We start from the raw sequence: 22,407 nt of genomic DNA on the forward strand, positions 1-22,407 counted from the left end.
GAGTGGGGGGAGGGGGAGAGGAGAGGGAGGAGGGGGGAAAAGGGAGACGGGGAGGGAAATGGGAGGCGGGGAGGAGGCGGAAATCTTTTTTTTCAATAAAAAATTATATTAAAAAAATACAAAAAAAAGAAAATAAAACTGGACAGATAAATCAGCACACGCCTTTAATCCCAGCACTTGCAGGGAGGGAAAGGCAGATCTCTGAGTCTGAGACAAGCCTGGTCTACAAAATAAGTTCCGGGACAGCAAGGGCTACATAGTGAAACCCTTTCTCTAAAAATTTAAAAGAAATAAAATCATCTCAAATGTGTTATTTTATTTTTGCTAAACTTTTTAAGATTGCTATTAATAAGTAAATACATCTTAAGTGGTGCCTACCACTCTTCTAGGAAGCACCAAGAACATGGAAAGGCAGACATTAAAACACTGTGAAATGTAACCTTAATTACAGCTCGTTTATCTAGAGGTTGACATGACCTAAGCATGTTCAATTCTGTCCTTTCCTGATGAAACACTAACACATTACCTCAGGATCAAACTGACTAATAGCAAGTGTGACTGAGAAAGAATCAAACCAACATTTTAGGACCGAAGTCTTCAAAATGATTTTTCTCAAGATTCTCGATTCTCCTCAGCAGGACATACAAACACACACACACATACACACACACACACACACACACACACACACACACACACATCCCAAACTTGAAATAAATGAGTACAAAGTGCAATCATTACCAAAATTAGCTTTTCTTGTCTTTACAGGGATCAAACTCAATACTGAGCTCCATGGCAGAGCTCTTGCCTAACATGCATGAGGTCCTGAATTTGATATTCTAGCACCAAATAATAATATTACATACGCAGACAAATTAAAGCCATCATTGTTATATAAGCTTGTATGTTACTGTATTTCTTACGCCATTTCTAGAAAGATAAAGCTCCTTCAAGCCATGGTCTTTTGTTTTATCTTACATTGGGGTGCCACTAGAACTCCCTTCGTAGACCAGGTTGGCCTTGAACGCACAGAATTCTGCCCTCCTCTGCTCCCCAAGAGCCACCACACCTGGCTTACAATACCACATTTTAAAGTCAGCAAGAGAGGGCATTTTTGGAAAGACTTCCAAATCTATCAAGACTGCCAGATTATTATCTAAGAACATTAAATTCTTAATCTAAAATCTATCAAGACTAAGAAGACTGCCAGATTATTGTCTAAGAACATTAAATTCTTAATCTAAAATTAATTATATCTTCTCGTCGTCCATGAAATGCATTATGCAGCCGTAAGCTCCTCCAGTGGAGACTAAGAAACAAACGAGGCTCTTCTAGAGCATCCGCGCTCCTCTCCTTCCCCCAAACCACACCTGTTATCTGGTCACAGCATCCTCTACCCCAGCACTGCCGTCTCAAGGGTTGCTTCCTTCCTTCCCTTTAAAGAGTTTGTTTTACTATCCTTATGTGCATGCATGTGTGCATTCATGTAGTTGTGTGCAAATGCACCCATGCAGATGTTATAGGACAAATTTCAGCAGTTGGTTCCCTCCAGAAAGGGAGCTCAGGTTGCCAAGCAAGGTTGCTGGGATTACAGATGTGTCAACACCTGACTGTAAAAAAATATGAAATTTTGAGGTATAAATTTAAAAGGGTAGGGGCTGGAGAGACGGTTCAGCAGTTAAGAGCACTGACTGCTTTTCCAGAGGTCCTGAGTTCAATTCCAGGAACCATGTAGTGGCTCACAGCCATCTATAATGAGATCTGGTGCCCTCTTCTGCCCTACAGGCAGGATACTGTATAAATAAATAAATTTTAAAAAGAGAGAGAGAAATGATTCCATGTCTAACATTTATTCTTTAAAAAAAATTAAAAGGGTATATAACATGTATTAATTAAAGAGCTAAATAAATTTAAGTGGCTCCATGACTCAGTATTGTTAAAGAAAAAAAAAACAATTCTCCACACATAGGCATAAATTTAAGATAACTAAAAGTAAGGTTTCATAAGGATATGTGATAGAAATAGCATGCTTATTTTAAAATTCATACAGAAATGCTGAAGGCCTAAAATAGCTTTCAAAAGGATGAACAAGGTTAGCAGCATTACACCAATTCAATATTTCTCAAAGAGACAGAGTAATCACATTAGCCTAATACCAGTGTAAATACAAAATGGGTCAATGAAACACACTACAGCATTCGGAAATAGATCCAAATTTATAGGAAACTGATTTTCAACAAATGGACAAAAGTGATTTCTGGGACAGGTTCCAAAGCTACAGAGAAACCCTGTCTTGAAAAAAAACCACACAAATACGAGAAAGTTTCTGTCTAGAGAAAGACAGAGAGGACATCCTGACAGAGGCCACAGTGTGTTCAAGGTTATGAAGTGTCATACATACAGTGACCATAAGCAGATCTATTATAATATAGAACATCATATTGGAGTATAACACATTTCATAGGAAAGAAATGGTTTGCCTTGGGTAAAAACAAACAAGAAGGGTTCTTCCCATGAATCAGTGTTCTCATGCCTCAAGTACACACTGACTGTGGCTCAGTCCAGGTGGGAGAAGAGTCAAAATAAATAGGACATGCTATCTGACTCACAGTTCCATCGTCAATACAAATCAACTTTCATCAACTTTATGAACTGAAGTTCAATCTGAAGAATTCTTTGAGGCCAGAAGTGATAGCACATGCTTTTAATCCCAACAATCAGGAGGCAGAGACAGGTGGATCTCTGAGTTTGAGGCCAGCCTGGTCTACAAAGTAAGTTCCAGAATACTCATAGCTATGTAGAGAGACCCTGTTTCAAAAAAAAAAAAAAAAAAAAAAAAAAAAAAAAAGCTTTGGGGGTAAAAAAAAAATCTGAGATTTCTCAGAAAATTAGGAAATCAATCTACCTCAAGACCCAGCAGTACCACTCTTGGGCATATACCCAAAAGAGGCACACTCACACCACGAGGACATTTGCTCAACTATGTTCATAGCAGCATTATTCGTAATAGTCAGAACCTAGAAACAGCCTAGATGACCCTCAACCAAAGAATGGATAAAGAAAATTTGGGGGGGGGGGCTGGAGAGATGGCTCAGTGGTTAAGAGCATTGCCTGCTCTTCCAAAGGTCCTGAGTTCAGTTCCCAGCAACCACATGGTGGCTCACAACCATCTGTAATGAGGTCTGGCGCCCTCTTCTGGCCATCAGGCATACACACAGACAGAATATTGTATGCAGCCAGGCGATGGTGGCACACGCCTTTAATCCCAGCACTCAAGAGGCAGAGGCAGGCGGATCTCTGTGAGTTCAAGACCAGCCTGGTCTACAGGGCTAGTGCCAGGACAGGCTCCAAAGCCACAGAGAAACCCTGTCTCAAAAAACCCCCCAAAAAAAGAATATTGTATGCATAATAAATAAATAAATATACATATATATAAAAGAAAATTTGGTACATTTAGACAATGGACTACTACTCAGCTCTTAAAAACAAGGACATCTTTAAATTTGCAGGCAAATGGTTACCTGAGTGAGGTAACCAATACCCAGAAAGACAAACATAGTATGTACTCACTCATAAGTAGATACCAGGCATAAAGCTAAGGATAACCAACATACAGTTCACAACCCCAGAGAAGCCAGAACCCTCTTCCAGAAACACATGGAAGCTTCAGGCAAAGAGAGGGACGAATGATAATACAAATAAAGGGATCAAGATCATTATGGGGAAACCCACAGAATTAGCTGACCCATGAAAGATCACTCCAGACTGACAACTGGGGAACCTGCACAGGACCGAACCAGGCACCCTGAACACAGGTAACAAGGATATGGCTTGGGTAGTATTTGGAACCACTGGCAGTCAGACCAGTATAATCTGCTGGCTGGTTTGTCACCTAGGTACCCTGTCCCTTTAAGAGACAAGCCCCACCCACTCCCCCCTTCTGCCAAGGCAAGCTGATCTCTTCTCTCTCTCTCTCTCTCTCTCTCTCTGCCCTTCTGAAGAGACAGCTTCTGCCTCTCTCTCTTCTCCCTACCTTCTTCCCCTCTTCCCTTCCCCCTCCATAACCCACTAAATAAACTCTATACCCAAACTCTCTGCATGGTGTATCAGTCTGTCTCCCACTGAGGCCTCAGGCCACCCACCAAGGGACCTGCCACCACCCCTCATGGGATCGGTCCCGCACCATCTCTTTATAAATGATAACAACCAGGCTCTAACCCTAATGCATGGACTGACTTTGTGGAGCCCATTCTCTATGGAGAGATACCTTGCTCAGCCTAGGCATGGGGGGTGGAGGGGCTGGTCCTACCTTAACAAGGTGATGGGACAGACTTAGTTGACTTCCCAGGGGAGGCCTTAACCTCTCTGAGGAGCAGATGGGGATGGGGTGGGAAAAAGAGGGGAGCGGGAGGAGAGGGAAAGGGAACTGGGATTGCTACATAAGAAAGAAACAAAGGAAAGAAGGAAGGAAGGAAGGAAGGAAGGAAGGAAGGAAGGAAGGAAGGAAGGAAGGAAGGAAAAAGGGAAGGAACAAAGAAAGAAAAAAAGAATTTAAGAAATCTGTTATAAACAAGCTTGATGTGGGATTCCCCTCTGTATGCCATGAATACCACTGGTTAATAAAGAAGCTGCTTTGGGCCTATTGCAGTGCAAAATAGGGCAAGGTGGGAATTCCAAGCAGAGGAGGAGAGAGTAGGCAGCGTCAAAGAGAAGTCATGTAGCAATTGCAGGAGACAGGCGCTGGACACTGGATAGAACCTTGCCAACCGCAGCCTGGTGATGATGCACAGATGTAATAGAGATGTGTTGATAAGATGTAAGAGCTAACTAGAAATATGCATAAGCTAATAGGCCAAGCAGTGTTTTAATTAACATAGTTTTATGTGATTATTTCAGGTCTGGGCAGCCGGGAAAAAAATAAGCAGCCTCCACCAACACAAGCTTTTCTTTAAAACTTCAACATGAACCACCAAAAGATTTAGTAAGAAATTAAGATTAGCATTTGAAATAGTTCTGGTAATAGTGCTAAGAATAGAATAAAGAACTGTAAGATAAGAAGGAAATGAAAACATTTGGTTGTTAAAAAAAAAGAGAAGAAAAACTGATAATTAAATCTGGGTAGTGAAAGCAGATGTTCAAATGTGTGCCAAATAGTCTGCTTGCTATGTCCTAACTTCAGAAAAGAAGATAAACTCAAGAGTCTCACTGGAGAGATGCTCAGTGGTTAAGAGTACTTGCTGATCCTGCCGAGGACCCAGATCCAATTCTCTGTACCTACATGACAGCTCAAACTGTCCTAACTCTGTTCCAGAGATTTGCTCTCTCCTCTGCGACCCCAGTCACTAGTGTACATCCATACACATAGAAAAAACACTCGCCTAAAATATAATACATAAGGCAGAGGCAGGTGGATCTCTGTGAGTTCGAGACCAGCCTGGTCTACAGAGCTAGTGCCAGGACAGGCTCCAAAGCCACAGAGAAACCCTGTCTCGAAAAACAAACAAACAAACAAAAAAAAAATAATAATAATAATAATAATAATAATGATGATGATGATGGAGGAAGGTCATTGAGCAATAAAGAAACTGCTTGGCTGGCCCTGATAGGTTAAAGCATAGGTGGGAGGAGTAAACAGAATAGAATTCTGGGCAGAAGAGGAAGTGAGGTCAGACTCTGCTCTGTTCCCGGAGAGACCCAACAGCTCTGCTCTCTGGAGCAGAGACGCCATGCTCAGCTCTCCCGGGTAGACTCGACAGCTCTGCTCTCTGGAGCAGAGACGCCAGGCTCTGCTCTCCCAGGCAGCTCCGACCCAGGATGGACGGAGGCTAGAATCTTCCCGGTAAGCGCACCTTGGGGTGCTTACACACATCATTAGAAATGGGCTAGTCAAGGTGCGAGAATTAGCCTGTAAGGGCTAGAGTTCATGGGCCAAGTGGTGTTTAAATGAATACAGTTTGTGTGTTTTTATTTCGGGCATGAGCTAGCAGGCGGCTGGGGTGCTGGGGACACAGCCCCGCCGCTCTTATTACAACAAAATAAAATAAAATAAATATATATATAATACATAAATGGTTATAAACATAAGGCACATCTAATAAAAAGGGAATCATGACTGAGTCAAATGGGGAGCTAACCTGGGGCTGGAGACACAATTCGTTAATGCAGCTATGCAAGAGGCTGCACCAAATTCAAGACCTGCCTAGGATGCAAAGTCAGTTCAAGGCCTGCCTGTCTAGGAAACTTAGTGAGACCTTGTCTCAAAAACAGAAACAAACTTACAAGGGCTGGGGATACAACTTACTGGTAAAGCACTTGTAAAGCACTTAGCATGTACCTGGTCCTGGGGTCCATGGCCAGGATTGGGAAAAGAAAAATATAGGAGGTAAAGAAACAAGAATTAAGCCTGGAAATAACCTAGTAATGATACACAAAAATGACTTAAACTTAGAATATAGTTCTGGAGAGAGGCTCAACAGTTAAGAGCACTGCTAACTCTTCCAGAAGATGCTGGTTCATTCCCAGCACCCACATAACTGCTCAGAACCATCAGTAAGTCCAGTTCCAGGAGATCTAATAATCTCTTCTGGCTTCCATGGGCACCAAGTACACACATGGTTCACAGACAGACATGTAAGCAAAACAGCCATATAGTAAAATAAATGCATCTTAAAAAAAATAAAAAACAACAGAATACAATCATAATGCCTCATCTCCAATAAGGTAAGCACTGACTAGAGCAAATCTATGATGAAGAGGTGTAATGGGGGAAAAATGCAACCAATTGCAACTGTATTTCTTGAGCACCTGTCCCAGATGATTTATTAGAATCATCCGTAAATGCCAACAAAAAAATCTTAATTACCAAGGCACTTCAATGAATTTCAAAAGTGACTAAAAGTTTGACAATTTTGCTGTGAGATACGGATTCCTAACTGCCTACATGGAGTCAAAATGGGCAAGCATGGTGAATGGGCCAGGCCATTGTGTCAAAATAACTGCTGAGGAGCAAATGGACACAAGCTTATTAACCGCTGCATTACCCTAGGGCAGCTATGTAACTAGTTGTGCAATTTCACTAAGGTTACTTTTTTCTATCTTTCCTTTGGACCTGGTGTGTGTGTGTGTGTGTGTACCCTGCCGTGGTCAGCCTTCAACTCTAGATTCCGCAATCCTTGTTTGGACCTGATGTGTCTGTGTGCGTGTGCATGTGCGTGTGCGTGTGCGTGTGTGTGTGTGTGTGTACACCGCCCAGGTCAGCCTCCAACTCCAGACTGTAATCCTTTTATTCGAGTATCCCAATTAGCTGGAACTTTGTGCAGGTGGCAGAGTCCCCACTGATAATGAATCTCCAAAAGAGACACAGAAGGCAAGAACAGAGTGGCGAAAAGGCTGCAAAACTGCAAACTGATTCCATTTCCACAGTTAGAACTCTTGATTTAAATGATAAAGATCACAATTAATATTAAACACAAAATAAACTCTTTCGGCTTCCAATGAAGAATGAGAAGTTATCAAAACATTTCTATGATCAAGAGTCTTCAGACCTCAGTAATCACATTAGTCTATGAAGTCATACCCACTAAAACATCAAATGCCAGCTGCTATTGCAAAATACTGGCTACACACCATAAAACTCCCTTATGCAACATCAGAAAAGGACGGTTACAACTTTCTGAGTTGCCAAACCTTGTAAATTAAAAAAAAAAGACATTGTAAAAGAGGATAAGAGGATTTATATGACCTTGTAGCTACCTACTTTCAAAAACTGAAATTTCTTTATGTGGGGCACAGTGCGTGCTTCTAGAAAGGAAACCAGAACTGGGGAAGAGAAGTATTACCTGGGCAGGAAATTCAGACAAAGGGTCCCTATTCCTGGTGAAAGCCAGCAGCCAGCTGCCAGGGCTTCTTAGCCTCTTCTGGTACTCACTTAGGTGAGTGTGCAATTCACAGCGCACCAATCTCCACCAGAGCCAGCAGGGGATGCTGTAGGGATGGGGACACAGGGGACACAGAAGGGGGCAAGTTTAAGGGAAGGAAGAGGAGAGGAGTGAAATATTGAGCTGTGATGTGCTAACAAAAATACAGTTATATCTCATACCAGATTACTTTACAGCCAGACACTGCTTACATTTGAATACACATGAACCCCTTAGGAGTTCCTTATCCTCTGGACCACTGTCATTACTCTACTATGTATATCCTTTATTTATTTATTTTTATTTATTTAGTTTCTATTTTATTTATTTATTTACTTACTTACTTATTCAGACAGGGTTTCTCTGTGTAACAGTCCCAGCTGTCCTGGAACTCGATTTGTAGAGCAGGCTGGCCTCAAACAAAATCACAGAGATCCACCTGCCTCTGCCTCCCAAGTGCTAGGATTAATAGCATGCACCACCACACCGAGTCTACATCTATTTTTAATCCATTTTTATTTGTTTGTTTGGTTGGTTGGTTTTGGGTTTTGAGACAAGGTTTCTCTGTGTTCTGGAACTGGTTCTGTAGACCAGGCTGGTCTCTAGTGTATGTAATAAAAAAGAGATGGCTATGTAACATAAAGGTTATACAAAGGCTGAACTTAACATTAAATAAATAAATTCAGACATTCAAGAAAGCAAGCAACCTACAAATACAAATTACCACATCAGTTTAACTGCCCAAATCAAAGAAAACTGTAGTTTTCATTTCAGAGAATACTGAAGCATAACGTTACCTGTGAAAAATAATCTTGTCCAGTGTGGCAGCTCACATCCGTACTGCCAGTACTCAGGAGGCAAAGGCAGGTGAACTGCTGTTTGTGCTCAAGACCAATCTGAACTACAAAGTGAGTTCCAGGCCAGCCTAAGGCATGGTACTGGACCCTGCCTCTAAAGTGAAAAAGAAAGAAGAAAGGAAGGGAGAGGGAAGAGCAGGAAAAGAAGAGAAGTAACTTACAAACCAGAGAAGATCATTCCTAAAGGGATGTAGAAAACCTAGTTTCCAAAACAAGCCAATTGGATGGCCTCACCAATTCATCCTATAATATCATCTCTTCATAAACCAAAAGATAACCACACAAAAACACTTCCACTGTTCTTGCCAAACTTGAATGGCTGCACGGTCTAACACATGTCATACAGTTAAAAAGGCATGGAGGCGTCTCCATCCCATAGGAACACTGATTCAAATCACCAATCTCTGATAGCCTGCTTCCCTGTCATAGCCACACACTGTTGGGCTCCAGCCTTGAAGGGTTCATATGTTCCAGGGTAGGGGCGTGTGGATTAGAAATGTTAGGTAAGAAACAGAGACACAGGATAGAACTGGGGGGGGGGGGAGGCTATCCAATGAATGCTGACTCCTGAATACACCCGCATTGATTTTCCATATGCTTATATATCCTAATCCAAAAAGGAGGAAGAAGGCAAACGACTGCTTTATCATGACACAAAGGACAAACAGAATAATTACTTGCTTCAGTACTTGAGTCATTAAATCACTATTTCCAGAGTTAAGAATTCTGTTGATTTAGGCAAGACATGCAGTGACACCTTAGACCAAGTATCCTGTAGGTGCTTTAAACCTCCTGTCTTAAACATGAAGGAGAAGCAATAGGCTTGAATTCTCTGACTTTCGGTCAGCGTGGAGGGGATCCATCTCTATGGGACATCTTAATATCCAAGTTACCAAGTAACCACACTGTAGGTGAAGATCTCTGGTTTGTAGCCACTCCTTAAGTCAGATCTCTTGTCAATAACTTTGAAAGAGCAAGAGTAGGCTTAAGTTTCCTGACCTTCAGTCAAGGTGGAGCCCAACACTCTCCCAGCTATCTCCAGTTTAGTTAATGAGAATTCCATCTGTCAGTGGAATCCTTTACTGCTCTTCTGTCTTAGGCAGTATCTTATCTGTCAGACAGTGCTGGCTCTGCTTCCAAAGTACAGCCAGAAACTGACTCTCAGCAACTCCAAGGCATCTGTCTACCTGGCTAATATTTTTTTAACCTGAATAGTTAACCCTCTTCATTGGCTTTTTGTGTCATCTCTTGTCCTGTTTCTCACATGGTTGCCAAGGTGACCCTTGGATGCAAACCTGCCACTGGTTTCCAACCTCACTTCAGCGTGAAAGCTAGTCATTACCAGTTCCCACTCTGATGCTGGATATAAGGAAACTTTGCGCCAGTAATTATGAAATAAAACCCAAAACTAGCTGAAGAAGGCTCGATGAAGAGCATTGGCTGCTCTTCCAGAGGACCGGGGTATGAGGACCTATAATTTCTACCTAGTCAACACTGGCCTCTAACCCACGACGTAGCAAAGAATGACCTTGAACTTCCTGAGTTTCCTTCTCCACGTCACACGTCTCGATTACAGGCATGTGCCACCACGCCTCCCCATTTCAGAGTCTAGACAGAACTTCGGGCTCTGTGCCCAATAGCCCAGCATTTTACATCCAGAGTGGGAGAGGAGATCCTACATATTTTCTATCTGTCCTTCGACATGATCTGGACTTGGTTGTTGTTGACTGGGGATCAAACCCTGGGCTTTGAGCAGGCCAAACAAGTGCCTCGTCGTTGAGGCACGTGATCCGCAGCCTTGGCCTCTCGTTCACCTCACTGGAAGCTCAACACGTTTCAAAAGGACGTGTGAGTGCCTGGGCAGCTGTTTGCATTTGCCCCCGCCACCTCTTCCGGAAGTCCTGTCAAATACATCCAAGCTGAGCACTGCTGACCAGCACACCCAAGACCAACTAGAAACCCCTCCCTCTCTTCCAGCCCTTCCGTTACTTCTTACAATAGCACTTAACACACTGTTACATGTTTCACTAATTACTGTTTATTAAAATGTCAACCCCATGAGTGAGGGGATTTTTATCTACCTTTCTTATTGCTATAGTCTCAGTGCTAGAGAGCAGTATTTCTTATAAAGCAGGCATTCAGGAATTTATTTGTTAAAAAAAAAACTAGTATGACTATTATCAACATACATATCACTAGGGATTACATTAAAATTATTTATTAAATAATTAAAAACAAATGCATAAAAAACAACATTACTTTTAAGTAACCTCAAAACTTATAAAAGTAAATTCATTTGTCCAAAAAGTAACTCAGTTTTCTCTCAGTTGCCTGCTCTAATTCAGCCAACTCCCACAGATGTCATACTGCAGCACAGTTTAGAAACAGGCTAAAAACCCAACTTACGCTTCCTTGACCAGAAGAATATAATCCATTAAAATCATCCTTGCATCCGTAATGCTCAATATGTGGTAAATGTAAGTGCTCAGGACCTGGGACACATACGGTCCCACGAGTTAGGAAGCTTTATCACAAAAGGGAGGCCAGAGGTCAAGACCCACGTCTGAATTCTCAGCACGTGGGAACTGTAGGCAGAAAAGCCAAGAGGCCCAAGCAAGGGCTGATGAGGTGGCTCAGTGAGTAGAGATGTTTGCCACCTAACCTGATGATCCAAGTGACGCTCCTGGGACTGATTCTCACTGGTTTCTGCTAACTTTACAAACACACACATGGCATGCATGTACCTCACACACACAATAAACAAAAATGTTCAGAGTTCCAGGCAAGGCTGTGCTATCTAGCAAGACCTTGCCTCAGAATTAAAAAAAAAAAAAAAAAAGCCTATGAAAACTTAGTCTTTGAATAGTGATATAATTAACTGAGAAAGTAATTTCAGCCGGGCACTGGTGGCGCACACCTTTAATCCCAGCACTCAGGAGGCACAGACAGACGGAGTTCTGTGAGTTCGAGGCTAGCCTGGTCTACAAAGAGAGTTCCAGGACAGTCAAAGCTGTTACACAGAGAAACTCTGTCTTGAAAACAAAAAAGGACAAAGAGAAAGTAACTTTGTTTACATATTTATATGAGAATACACACATGTGGAGGTCAGAGGGTGATACCTGATGTCTTCCTCAATCACTCTCCACCTTACCTTTTTTATTTTATCTTTTGAAAAAGAGGGTCTCACTGGACCTAGAGCTCACCAATTCAGCTAGATTCACTGGCCAGCAAGCTCTAGGAGCCGCCTGTCTCGACCTTCCCAGTCCTGGGATTACGAAACTTGTTGCCCCTTCCAGTTTGTATGTGGGTGCTGGGAAACAAACTCAGGTCCTCGTGGCTGTGCAGCAGGCACTTCACTCACAAGCCATGTCCCAGGCCTGCAGTCACCCCATAAACTGTCCTTTCCCTTTGTTTACAGAACACCCACACTGAGACACAGGAGGCTCTCCTTCTATCCTCGAAGCTGACCTGGACCCAGAACCTTTGCAAACCTGGTTCTGCAAACACAGAGATACTAGGTTCTGAAGAACCTCAGCATCCTTTCAGTACATCACTGTACAACCTAAGTTACCCCAAATCCATTTATGGATGCTGTATTTCCACTTTAGATACTGTTCCTGGACCTAGACTCTACAAGCAAGACTTTTTTACTAACTACATCCTCTATTAGCTAGAATTTCTTATTAGCAGTCATCCAGCCCCAGGTAGGAAGTTCAATTTCCTTAACATAGCAAATAAGGCCCCTGAAAATCTAATTTAGTTAAGCCTATTACTGACATCAAAATGAGTTGCCATCTTGACTCCAAATAATTCTCTCCATAACCAGATCTTTGCTGTCAGTGGTGGTTTGAATGAGAATGGCCCTACAGATTCATATAGGCGCTCAGTCAGATCCCCAGTGCTGTGTCTGAGTGCCCACTGCCATGCTCCCCACCGTGGTTGTGAACACACCCTGTGCAAATGTGAGCCCCCAACTCAATGATTTCTTGTATAAGTTGCCTTGGTCATAAAGTCTCCTCACAGAAACAGAAAGGCAACTAAGAACTGTTCAACACTTTGTCATAGCTAGAACTGGGCCAGAAAGATTTTCTCTCCCAAGAATTTAAAACTTGACAGGAAAGATCAGAGAGTAAGCGTCCTAAGAAACTGGTCAGTCCTCCAAAGTTGCAGTTTTCAGCCAGGAGCACTTGTAGCCCTCAAGAACCTTTGGAAATTCCTAGAAACATTAAACACCCACACCCACACTGCGTGGAAGTGTCTGGTCTCAGACCTGAAGCTGACAGACCTTGATCTAAGATAAAGGACAGGGGCATCTCTCAGGGAGAATCAAGGAGCCTCACTGACTTCCGCCTGTCTCAGAGTTTGTGGTCAGATCTTCCGACGAATCTGGTGACCCACCCCTGAAGCCTCAACTAAATTTCCCTTTTTACATAAATAGTCACATTTCTGTTATTTGCAGACAAAATAACCTTAGCTAGCTAAGTGATCTAGCTCGATCATTTGATACACAGCTACATGTTCTAAACCAGTTTCTCTGCTTTTCAGCTGCTGACATTGGCCCCGATGAGTTTTTTATTTTAGAGGCCTATGCTGGGCGTGATAGTGTTTAGCTTCTCTACCGACCAGGTGCCAACAGAACCACCTTCCAAGTCATAATAATCAAAACCACTGTCAAATGTCCCCCGAGGAACAGAGTGCCAGTGATGGATAATCACTGCTTCAAACAAGATAAAGGCTCCACCCAGACGAGGTGCAGTCTACCGGGAGAACCATCTCCAGACAAACCCATGCAGAATACACTGTCCTGGGGCTAAGGGCACAAGGGGAGCATTTCTACCTGGAGCTTTCTTATCACTTTTCGGGTCCCAGCTTAATTAATTAAATTTGAATCTTTTGTCCCTGCTTGTGGACCTACACACCTGGACACAGACAGACACAGAGCAACAAATCAAAAGGTCTAAGGTGAAACGGAAGGCAGTTCCCGTTCTATCTTCCTTTCCTGTGTGTGTTTGGGCTTTTTAAAGAACTTCCTAGTTCCTTACTGGGGAAAAAAGTAAAAAAGATTCCCCTGTAACTACCTTCAACACATACCCTGTTCTAGTCTAAAATAGTTGGGTAATTTCTTCTTGAAAGGCTTTTCCTGTTTCATTTCTCTTAAAAACAGAACTTTTAACCTCTTCCTCTCTCTCATCACACTCCCCATAGTTTAGATCAGTCAAGTACATAAACTTTTCATTAACACTCAGAAAACAAACATTAGGCAAGAAACGGAGAAGTGGACTTAAAAGTCCATCCCATATTTACTTGAGAGTGTGTGTCAGCCTCTTACTTACAAAACAACCCCTCGTGCACACTTTCCCAACAAGCCGGCTTCAAAAGCACTGCCCAGTCTCCACCACTGCTTGTTTCAGCCTTAAACTCTGAAGATTCATTCAGAGTGAGCATTCTACCTTTCTAGACCACAAGTTCTCAACCAGTGGGTCGCAACCCCTTTGGGGGTCAAATGACCCTTTTCACAGGGGTGGCAAATCAGATATCCTGCATATCAGCATAGTTACACTACGCTTCATAACAGCAGCCAAATTACAGTTAAGAAGTAGCAATGAAAATAACTTTATGGTTGGAGGTCACTACCACATGAGGAACTGTATTAAAGAGTCACAGCGTTAGGAAGGTTGAGAACCACTGGTCTACATAAGACTTCTTCCTTCCTGCAAGCGTCCCTACAAAAGAGTCTATAAGCACTTATACATTTTCCTAATTCTTCCTTTCTATGACAGGACAGGTACCAACCTCGCTCCCTCAATGTATTTCAGTATTCCAGGCTGGCCTCAAACTCAGTCTATGCTAAGGATGACCTTGAGTTCTGAGGATGCCCTTGAATTGATAACCTCCACCTCCCGAGTGCTGAGGTTATAGGAATTTGTCAACACAGTTTATAAAAACACTGGGGATTGAACCCAGTGCTTCTTGCATGATACGCAGGCACTCTGCCAGCTTGGTAAACTGATTACCATCTCCAGAACCCACATGGTGGTAGGTGAGAACCAACTTCTTCAAGTTGTCTCAGACTCCTGTACAGTGGCTGGATCCGGCACACATGTGCACACTTGGACACACACGGCAAGTGAGTGTAAAATAACAATCTTACAAAAATAAACTGCAAATGATTTCTCCATCAAAGAAGAAAGAAAACACCAGTGTTCTGGAAACTTCCTGATTTGAAAAGAAATGCTCATTACTATTTACCACACAGGCGTAAGAAATCACGAAGATTCTAAGTAATCCTAAGTACTTAACTCTAAGTATGCGGTGCTATCTATGGGATAAAGTAAGCCATTACACTTCTGCTCTTCCTCTTAAGAGTTCTTCCCAAATGGACTCGTACAAGAGAATTAAAGGATAAAATGCCCTAAGGCACTTATCGATTGAATTAAATTTTCCTCTAGGCACACAGTGGTATAATACCATCATCCTTGGGAAAGAAATAGGCAATTGAATCATTGTCCATGGATCTGAATTTTCTTACAGAACTAGGGCTAAGAAAGGGGACAGTGTCTCTCATATGAATCCGACTTACCTAAGTAATAGACAGTATTTTAAAGAAATAAAACTTTCTTCCAAAATAAGACGGCTCAGTATTGCACTGTCTATGCAATTTAAAAAAGAAAATTCCAACAAGGCGTGGGAGCACAGACCTCAGGAAGTGCTCAGGAAGTTAAGGCGGGATGACGCTCAGCTTAAGGTTAGCTGGGGATTTGTCATGAGTTATGGGACAGCCTGAGCTACATAACCTGTTTCAAACACACACACACACACACACACACTTTCCAATTAGTGACATTAAGAACCAAATACATGGTCACAAACTTTGCTATAGTTCGATACTTTATGCATATATATACTATATGTATTAAATTTTATCCAGTCTAATGTCAGGGAAACATCTGCTGAATCATAGTATGGTTTTTGTTCGTGTTCTCAATGTATCACCTGCAATATAAATAAATCGGGAGAATGAAGGCTTCTGTTTAGTATAAAAGTATATCATTATACCCGAGTACCCTCCTTTAATCAGTAAAAAGTATTCATTAACTGAGAAATAACAGAGGGCAGGAAGGGATCGTAACCACGAGCCTTGAATTCCCTGTCACCAACTTGAAACAGGAGCCTACATTTAGCTTGTGTCTTGAGACAAATATGGAGAAGCCCAAGAGCTGTAACAAACTGCCAGTTTACTGAGTCATGTTCCTGACTAAAACTGTGTTATGAAATGGAAAGAATGACACGGCTTAGGTTCAAACACCAGAGACGTTCAACTCCCTGAATTAAAGGGGTCTCTCGGAAGCAAAACCAGAAAACTCTTCAGAACGCCGCGGGAACTGAAACGACTCCATCAAGTACTTGCCAAAGCTGAGAACTCTGCTTATTTACCTAAAACAAATCCCAACTGTGCAAACAAGCACACCCTCCCGTGCAGCCGAGCAGGAACGCCAGGTAGGAGCGGGGGACGGGGACACCGAGAACAATCGCAAGGTTAATGTTTCCCTGGGAAGGCAGCCTCAGCCCCAAGAGTCCGCAAACACACACACAGACACACACACACCCCAGCCGTCCTCGGTTAACGGAACCGCTCGCCTCCGAGCCCCGGGAGCTCCTGAGCCGGACCCGGGGCCAGCCCACCCCTGCACCCAGCACCTGGGGGACGCCAGCGACGTCACTCGGGGAGACCCTGGCCCGCTGAGCACCGCCACCCGCCACCCTCCGCTTGCCTCCTGAGGCCGGTCGGGGGCGCCACCAGCGACGGGAGAGAGAGCCGGGACCTGTGGCCCAGCCCCGGCGGCCAGCGGAGGGAGGCGACCCGGCTCGCCCGCTCGCTGACCTGGAGAGGTGCTTCAGGATCTGCTTCTTGATGATCCCAGCCATGGTGCCTGCGGGGCTCGAGCGGTCCTCACAGCCTCCTCCTCCCTTCACGGCGGTATCCTCGCGGTCCCGTCTCACCGGGACGGAGGAGAGGCGCCCGAGTGCTCACTCTCGGGAGAGACTCGAGGCCCTGGCCGAGGCCACCGCCGCCGCAGCCGCCGCCGAGAGCCCGGAGCATGACGCTCAGGCCGCCGCGGCCGCCGCCAGCGCCATCTTGGCTGCAGCATCACCTAAGAGACCGGGGGCGGGGAGAGGAGCCTGGGGGCGGAGCGAGCTGGAAGTGGGCGGGGCCTGTGGAGGCAAGAAGGGGTGTCCAGCCGCGTGTCCTTCGGACTCTGCCAGCATCCTCCACTGCCCTGCTTCAGTAGCATCCATAGACTCCTATTCTACTGGCGCTTTCATCATTTCTTCACCTCCCCCTTACCGTGCCTTTGCCTCCATCACTGGCTTTCTCGTTCACGTCTTACTTCATTTCCTCCGAACTCAACTTTTCCGCTCTTGACGTTGCCTTTTGGACCATCTCGGCTTATTACCTCCGTTTCTTTTTGCTAAGATCTTTCCCTTAGCCAACAGCTGTAATTTAATGTTTTCCCTTAGTCTAACCCCGAAGGAAGTAAAATTGACAGCACGTCCTATTTAATAGGATGTATCTAAAGACCTGGAAATTAGAAGGTCTGGGGCCAGTGAGGTGTCTCAGCCAGTTTAGATAGCTCTTGTCATGCAAACCTGATGACCTGAGCTTGATGCTCAGACCACCAGCAAGGAGAGAATTGATTCCCAAAAATTGTACTCCGGCCTCCACTTGTGCGTGTCTAAACACACATACACACACACACACACACACACACACACACACTGATAAAAAGGAATGCTAAAAGTATTGCACACCTGGTTCCAATACTTTTCTAACTGTTGTGAACCTGGAAAGACTGTTTTCCCGTTTACCTTCACTTGGTGTTTTGTGTGTCTATGTATTTGACTTTGGGCACACAGGTGGAGGTCAGGGAACAGGCAGGGTTCCTCACTCTTATCTCTTTCTTAACAGCTACTTGCAGACTCCAGGTTAACTGGCTCTCCTAGGATTCTCTTCTTGGTCTCTTGTTGCTTCTCCCATCTACCCTAAAAAGAGCTGGGAATACAGACACCTGGCTTTATGTAGCTTCTTCAGGTTCAAGTTCAAGTCGTCAGGCTCACATGACAAGGGTATTGTCTGCTAAGCCAGTTCCCCCAGCCAGTTAGCCTCACTTTTAATCATCTTTAAAATACAGAGTCTCCTCCCGTAGATGCTTGAGCAGGAGCCTAAGTAGGCACTTGGTGTGTCTGGGCCATTGCTGGTCATCTGTTACATTAGCAGGTTTTGGGGGAAAGATACAAATCATGAGAATGTTTCATATCGAGTTGGCAGATAGACAATGCAGCCATTCGAGGTGGGGGGACAAAAGCCCTAGTATAGTGAGCAGTGCACGAAACATGCCTGGTTAGCAAACAAGAACTTGCCACGAATACTGCGTGTGGATGAAAGCGATCTGAGATATTTGAAAGTAATCAAGCTGAGTGTGGTGAGCCAAAGGTCATCTCAGCACTTTGGAGACAGAGGCAGGAGGATTGCTATAAGTTTGAGGTCATCATTATCTACATAGCAACACCCTCTCAAAAAAAAAACCAGGTTTTAAAAATTATCTACAAAGCAAGAATTGAACTGCTTGGATATATGATCCTTAACAGCTCATTATAAAAATGCCTGTTGTGGGACTCATTCCTCCTTGAGGCCTAGCATGACAGCCAATGACAGTCATGTGTCCTACTTCAGGGCCTTACTTGAGAAGGTCACTAGAGCTGGCCATGTCTGTGTTCCTGGTCAGGTGACTCATTCTCCATCTCCACCCAGAACCCTGCATTTCTCGGTCCCTGTGCTTCAGTCAGATAATGTCACTTGTCCTCAGGCCCACAGTGTCTTATCTTCAAAGTAATTTATAGGTGGAAATCAGCAGTATTTATGAAAGAATAAATGTTAAAAACAACATTTGATTAAGGGTTATAGGTAACAAAAGCTGGGCTTTTTTTTTTTTTTTTTTTTTTTTTGGACTGGCTGAACCTCTTGCATTGCCCAGATTAAGAACGATTAAAACAAGGAGGAAACAAACAAGTACAGAACAACAAAGTAGAATACAAGGAAGCTAAAATATTCCTAAGGCCCAGGTCACTCTCTGAGCACAGAACAGACTGGATGGACTAGTGTAATTCAAACTGCCAACACCCACAGGCCTTTTCTCTGCTCTGGGCTTCGTACAGAGTCATAATCTCTCTGATTATGATATGATGATATTATAGCAGTGCTCTGCCCACATTAAGTGTTAGTTTATGTGCATCCAGAGTGCACTCATGTGTACATGACAAAGTTAGGAAAGAGATGGGTGAAATTAATCTTTGGCCTCTTCAACATTTTGGGGGGCCACTTTGAGTTTTAAAACATACCTAGATACACTATTTATCTTCTGGTTAATTGAGAGAGATGCCTGTTTTATGTGGACATATCAGTCAAATGTCAAATTTAAGTCTGCTGGAGTGTGAAAACTTAAGTTTAAGAGGCACGATGGTACACGCCTGTGACTGTGACTAGTCAAATGGCAAGCCCAAGGCCAGAACTGAGCAACCTGGTGAGATCTGGGCTCAACAGAACAGAACAAAGCCCGCAAAGGGTTGGGCGTGTACCATAGTAGCTATGGTACATAGCATGTACCAGAATGCTATCCTCCATACAGAGTTCATTACTATTCATTTTTAATCAGCATTTTAAAAAGTTTTAGGCAGATACAGGTATTCACTGCACCTTCAGCTAACTCACATAGGGCTATAGATCTGAAAGGCTTGTTTTCACAATCACCTAGAGGAAATGAAAATAAACTAGGGAATTACAAAACTACAGCTGAGATATAAAAACATTAAAGGAATATAGGGTCATCGCCTCGGTTCATCTACACGGCGAGGCTTTTGTATCTGAATAAATGAGTATGCAAAAGTCATTTGAAATTTTCTCTATCAAAAAAGAAAAGGAAATTGTTGAAATAGGAAAACTGTTACATTCTGTCTCTCCATGTCACCAAGCCACAACTCAATGTTTCTCAGAGGCAAAAGTGATGACAGAGTTATGTCTAAAAAAGGAAAAGAAATTGCACTACCTCCTGAGGGTGTACTAGGAAGGTATTTGGGTTGGGGGGGGGGCACAGTTTATGCATAACCAAAGAACCTGACCTGTTTTGAAGGACGAGGATGTAGGATTAGGATGGTTCCACGAGCCTGTAGTAGTAATAGCTAATCAGGAGGGTGAACAAGAGGACCATATGAGACCGGGAGTTTGAGGACAATGAGAGAGGGAGGATGGAGAGAGAGGAGAGAGAGAGAGAGAGAGAGAGAGAGAGAGAGAGAGAGAGAGAGAATGGAAAAGATAGCATGTGGGTTGACTTTCACATCTAATCATATACTATAAAACAAGGCCTTTAAAATTATCTGGGGCTTTCTGGTGGTGACAGGCTCCTCTACGAATGCACCTCTTCGAAGGGACGCCTCCATCTCTCCAGGAAAGAGAGAGGAAACAAGAAGTAGCTTTTCCTGCAGAGCCCCAGCTCCCAGCTCATGGCTGGGAGAAGTCCAGGCTGCTGGGATGTCACCACAGCCCTTAGCGGGATGCAAGGACATTTTCTATTTCGGCTCCTCGGTTCTTCTCTGCCTGCCTCTAGCAGGAAGAACAAGGCCGACAGAAGGCTGGTCCTTCTGGAGGAAGCAGGATTTAAAAAGCACCCTGAGATAAGTGGAAAACCACCCCAATAAACATGTTTTGGATATTAAAAACAAAACAAAACAAACTAGAGTTACTTGAACTAAAAGGTAAAAAAAATGTTCTTGAGGCTGATGTCCTGGTGTGGATGGAGGGTCAGGTGACCAAGACCCAGAGCTCTAGGCTAGCTCAAGTGTTGCCTCAGGCGCTTTTGTTGTGTAACTGTTGGCAAGATTTTATGTTTTTAATGCTTTTCCAGGCTGGTATCTCACCCCTTAGGAGATAATAGTATCTGACTTCGGTAGTTTGTGACAGCTAAATGAGATAGCACAGAGTTTAACAACGCACACTGGTGCTGCTTTTTGTTATCATTGTGAGATAGAAGCAAAACGTTGTGAGAACAGATTCGCGAAAACAGGAGGGCTTACAGTAGAGGTTGCTAGGTCTCAAAGGAACCCACAAGTCTCGCTCAGTACCAGTGGTCCTCCCAACACCTTTCAACCTCCCCCTACCCTAAATCTCTCCAGCTCAAGGGCTGGGCTTTTCTTCCACTCCCCCAGCTGCTGATCCCTATATAACCTCAGCGACTTTTGGCCCGGATTTTGTCTCTTGGTTCTCCCTGTTCCTGTCTCCTCTCCTGGCTGTGCTCAGTCTAAACCCTCTGGCTATTTTCTTCCTCGTCACCACAACAAAGCTCTCTCCTCAACCATACCTACAACAGTCATGTCCTCATTCCTCATTTTTTTCACCCAGAGATATTATTTCAAAAGATGAACAAGCCACTTCAATTTGCTTGAAAAAAAAATTAAATAACTGTCTTTGAAATCAAAGACTTGGGTTAGAAAGACAGCTTGTCGGAATTTTATACCATGGGAAAGGAAAGACACTGCTCCTTTCTGAGCCCAGCGGTGGCCTAAGCCTTCACCATGGGGTAGAGATCACTCATACTAATAGAACCACTCAGAAAAGGGCCCAACACGACAGGATAGGAGCTATTGGTAACTCTCTAGACAGAAGAGAGTGATTTAAGCAGATGGGACCCACACGTGTCAAAAATTGGCGTGTGAGAGTCAGAGCTGTAAGTGGTTGGTGATCTAATGTGGTGGTTAGAACAACAGAAAACTTCATTTCCAAACAAGTCTTATAGGACCCAGGCTGTCAGTGAGACTCACAGTTTCGTTGTGGAAAAGAAATGCCAGCAGTTTCTCACTGGCTCTTCTCTGACAGACACGATGCACAGTAACTCAAACTAGTATAAACCCAGTAGAGCTTTAAAATTAGCAGGTTTGGTAGTTGGCATTCAATTTGCAAACTATACATTGAAAGACACTACAGACCCCCCAAAAACCCGCAGCTAGCCGGCTCTCATGAGAACATCCTGTTTGCTTGAGACCCTCAGGACCCTCTCAGGACCTGCAGCTAGCCACTCTCATGAGAACATCTCGTGTTTGCCTAGGGAAACAGGATGCCTATAGTCAGCACATGTGCCAAACTTAAAATATCAGCAGTTTACAAAAGAAACACTTCCCCCTATAAAGGACCCCAGCTTAACTGCTGTAACATCATTTTACAAGGCTCTTGACAAACAAATGTAAGTGCAGAATGAGGTCAGGGCCTCTGGCTGCAAAGCAGGATATTTATGACATAGATGTCGGTCACCATAAATCTATGCTGGGAAAGGAAAAACCACTTATGCCCCCTGCCTCATTCCAACCAGACCAATAACCATACATCTGCTTCTATAATCTGCTTTGGCCGCCCTCTTTCCTATAAAAAGACCTCCCCCCAGTCTGCAGGTCGCCCGCAGGTACCTGTGTTTACCCAATAAACCTCTTGCTATTTGCATCCATGTGGTCTCGGCCTGTTCCTTGGCTTCGGGGGAGTCTCCTCTCGAGGGAAGTCCTCTTCGAGGGTCTTTCATACACACACATATATA

General features: G+C 43.7%; 1 protein-coding gene across 4 annotated transcripts in view; it reads right to left on the reverse strand.

Annotated features, from left to right (window-relative positions):
- Bltp3b (bridge-like lipid transfer protein family member 3B) overlaps positions 1–16,929 on the reverse strand; it is a 68,875-nt gene extending 51,946 nt beyond the window's left edge. For 3 of the 4 annotated variants that reach the window (XM_050145586.1, XM_050145587.1, XM_050145584.1), the window contains exon 1: positions 16,656–16,929. In XM_050145586.1, the coding sequence (XP_050001543.1) occupies positions 16,656–16,699 (44 nt within the window). In that variant the 5' untranslated portion in view covers positions 16,700–16,929. Of the gene's footprint in view, positions 1–7,838; positions 7,984–16,655 lie in introns of all 4 variants that reach the window. The other variant, XM_050145585.1, reaches the window with a different exon arrangement.
- Positions 16,930–22,407: the final 5,478 nt, after the last annotated feature.

Source organism: Alexandromys fortis, unplaced genomic scaffold (assembly GCF_014885135.2).
Source record: "Alexandromys fortis isolate MF-2015 unplaced genomic scaffold, M_Fortis_MF-2015_v1.1 scaffold_50, whole genome shotgun sequence".
Classification (NCBI taxonomy): domain Eukaryota; kingdom Metazoa; phylum Chordata; class Mammalia; order Rodentia; family Cricetidae; genus Alexandromys; species Alexandromys fortis.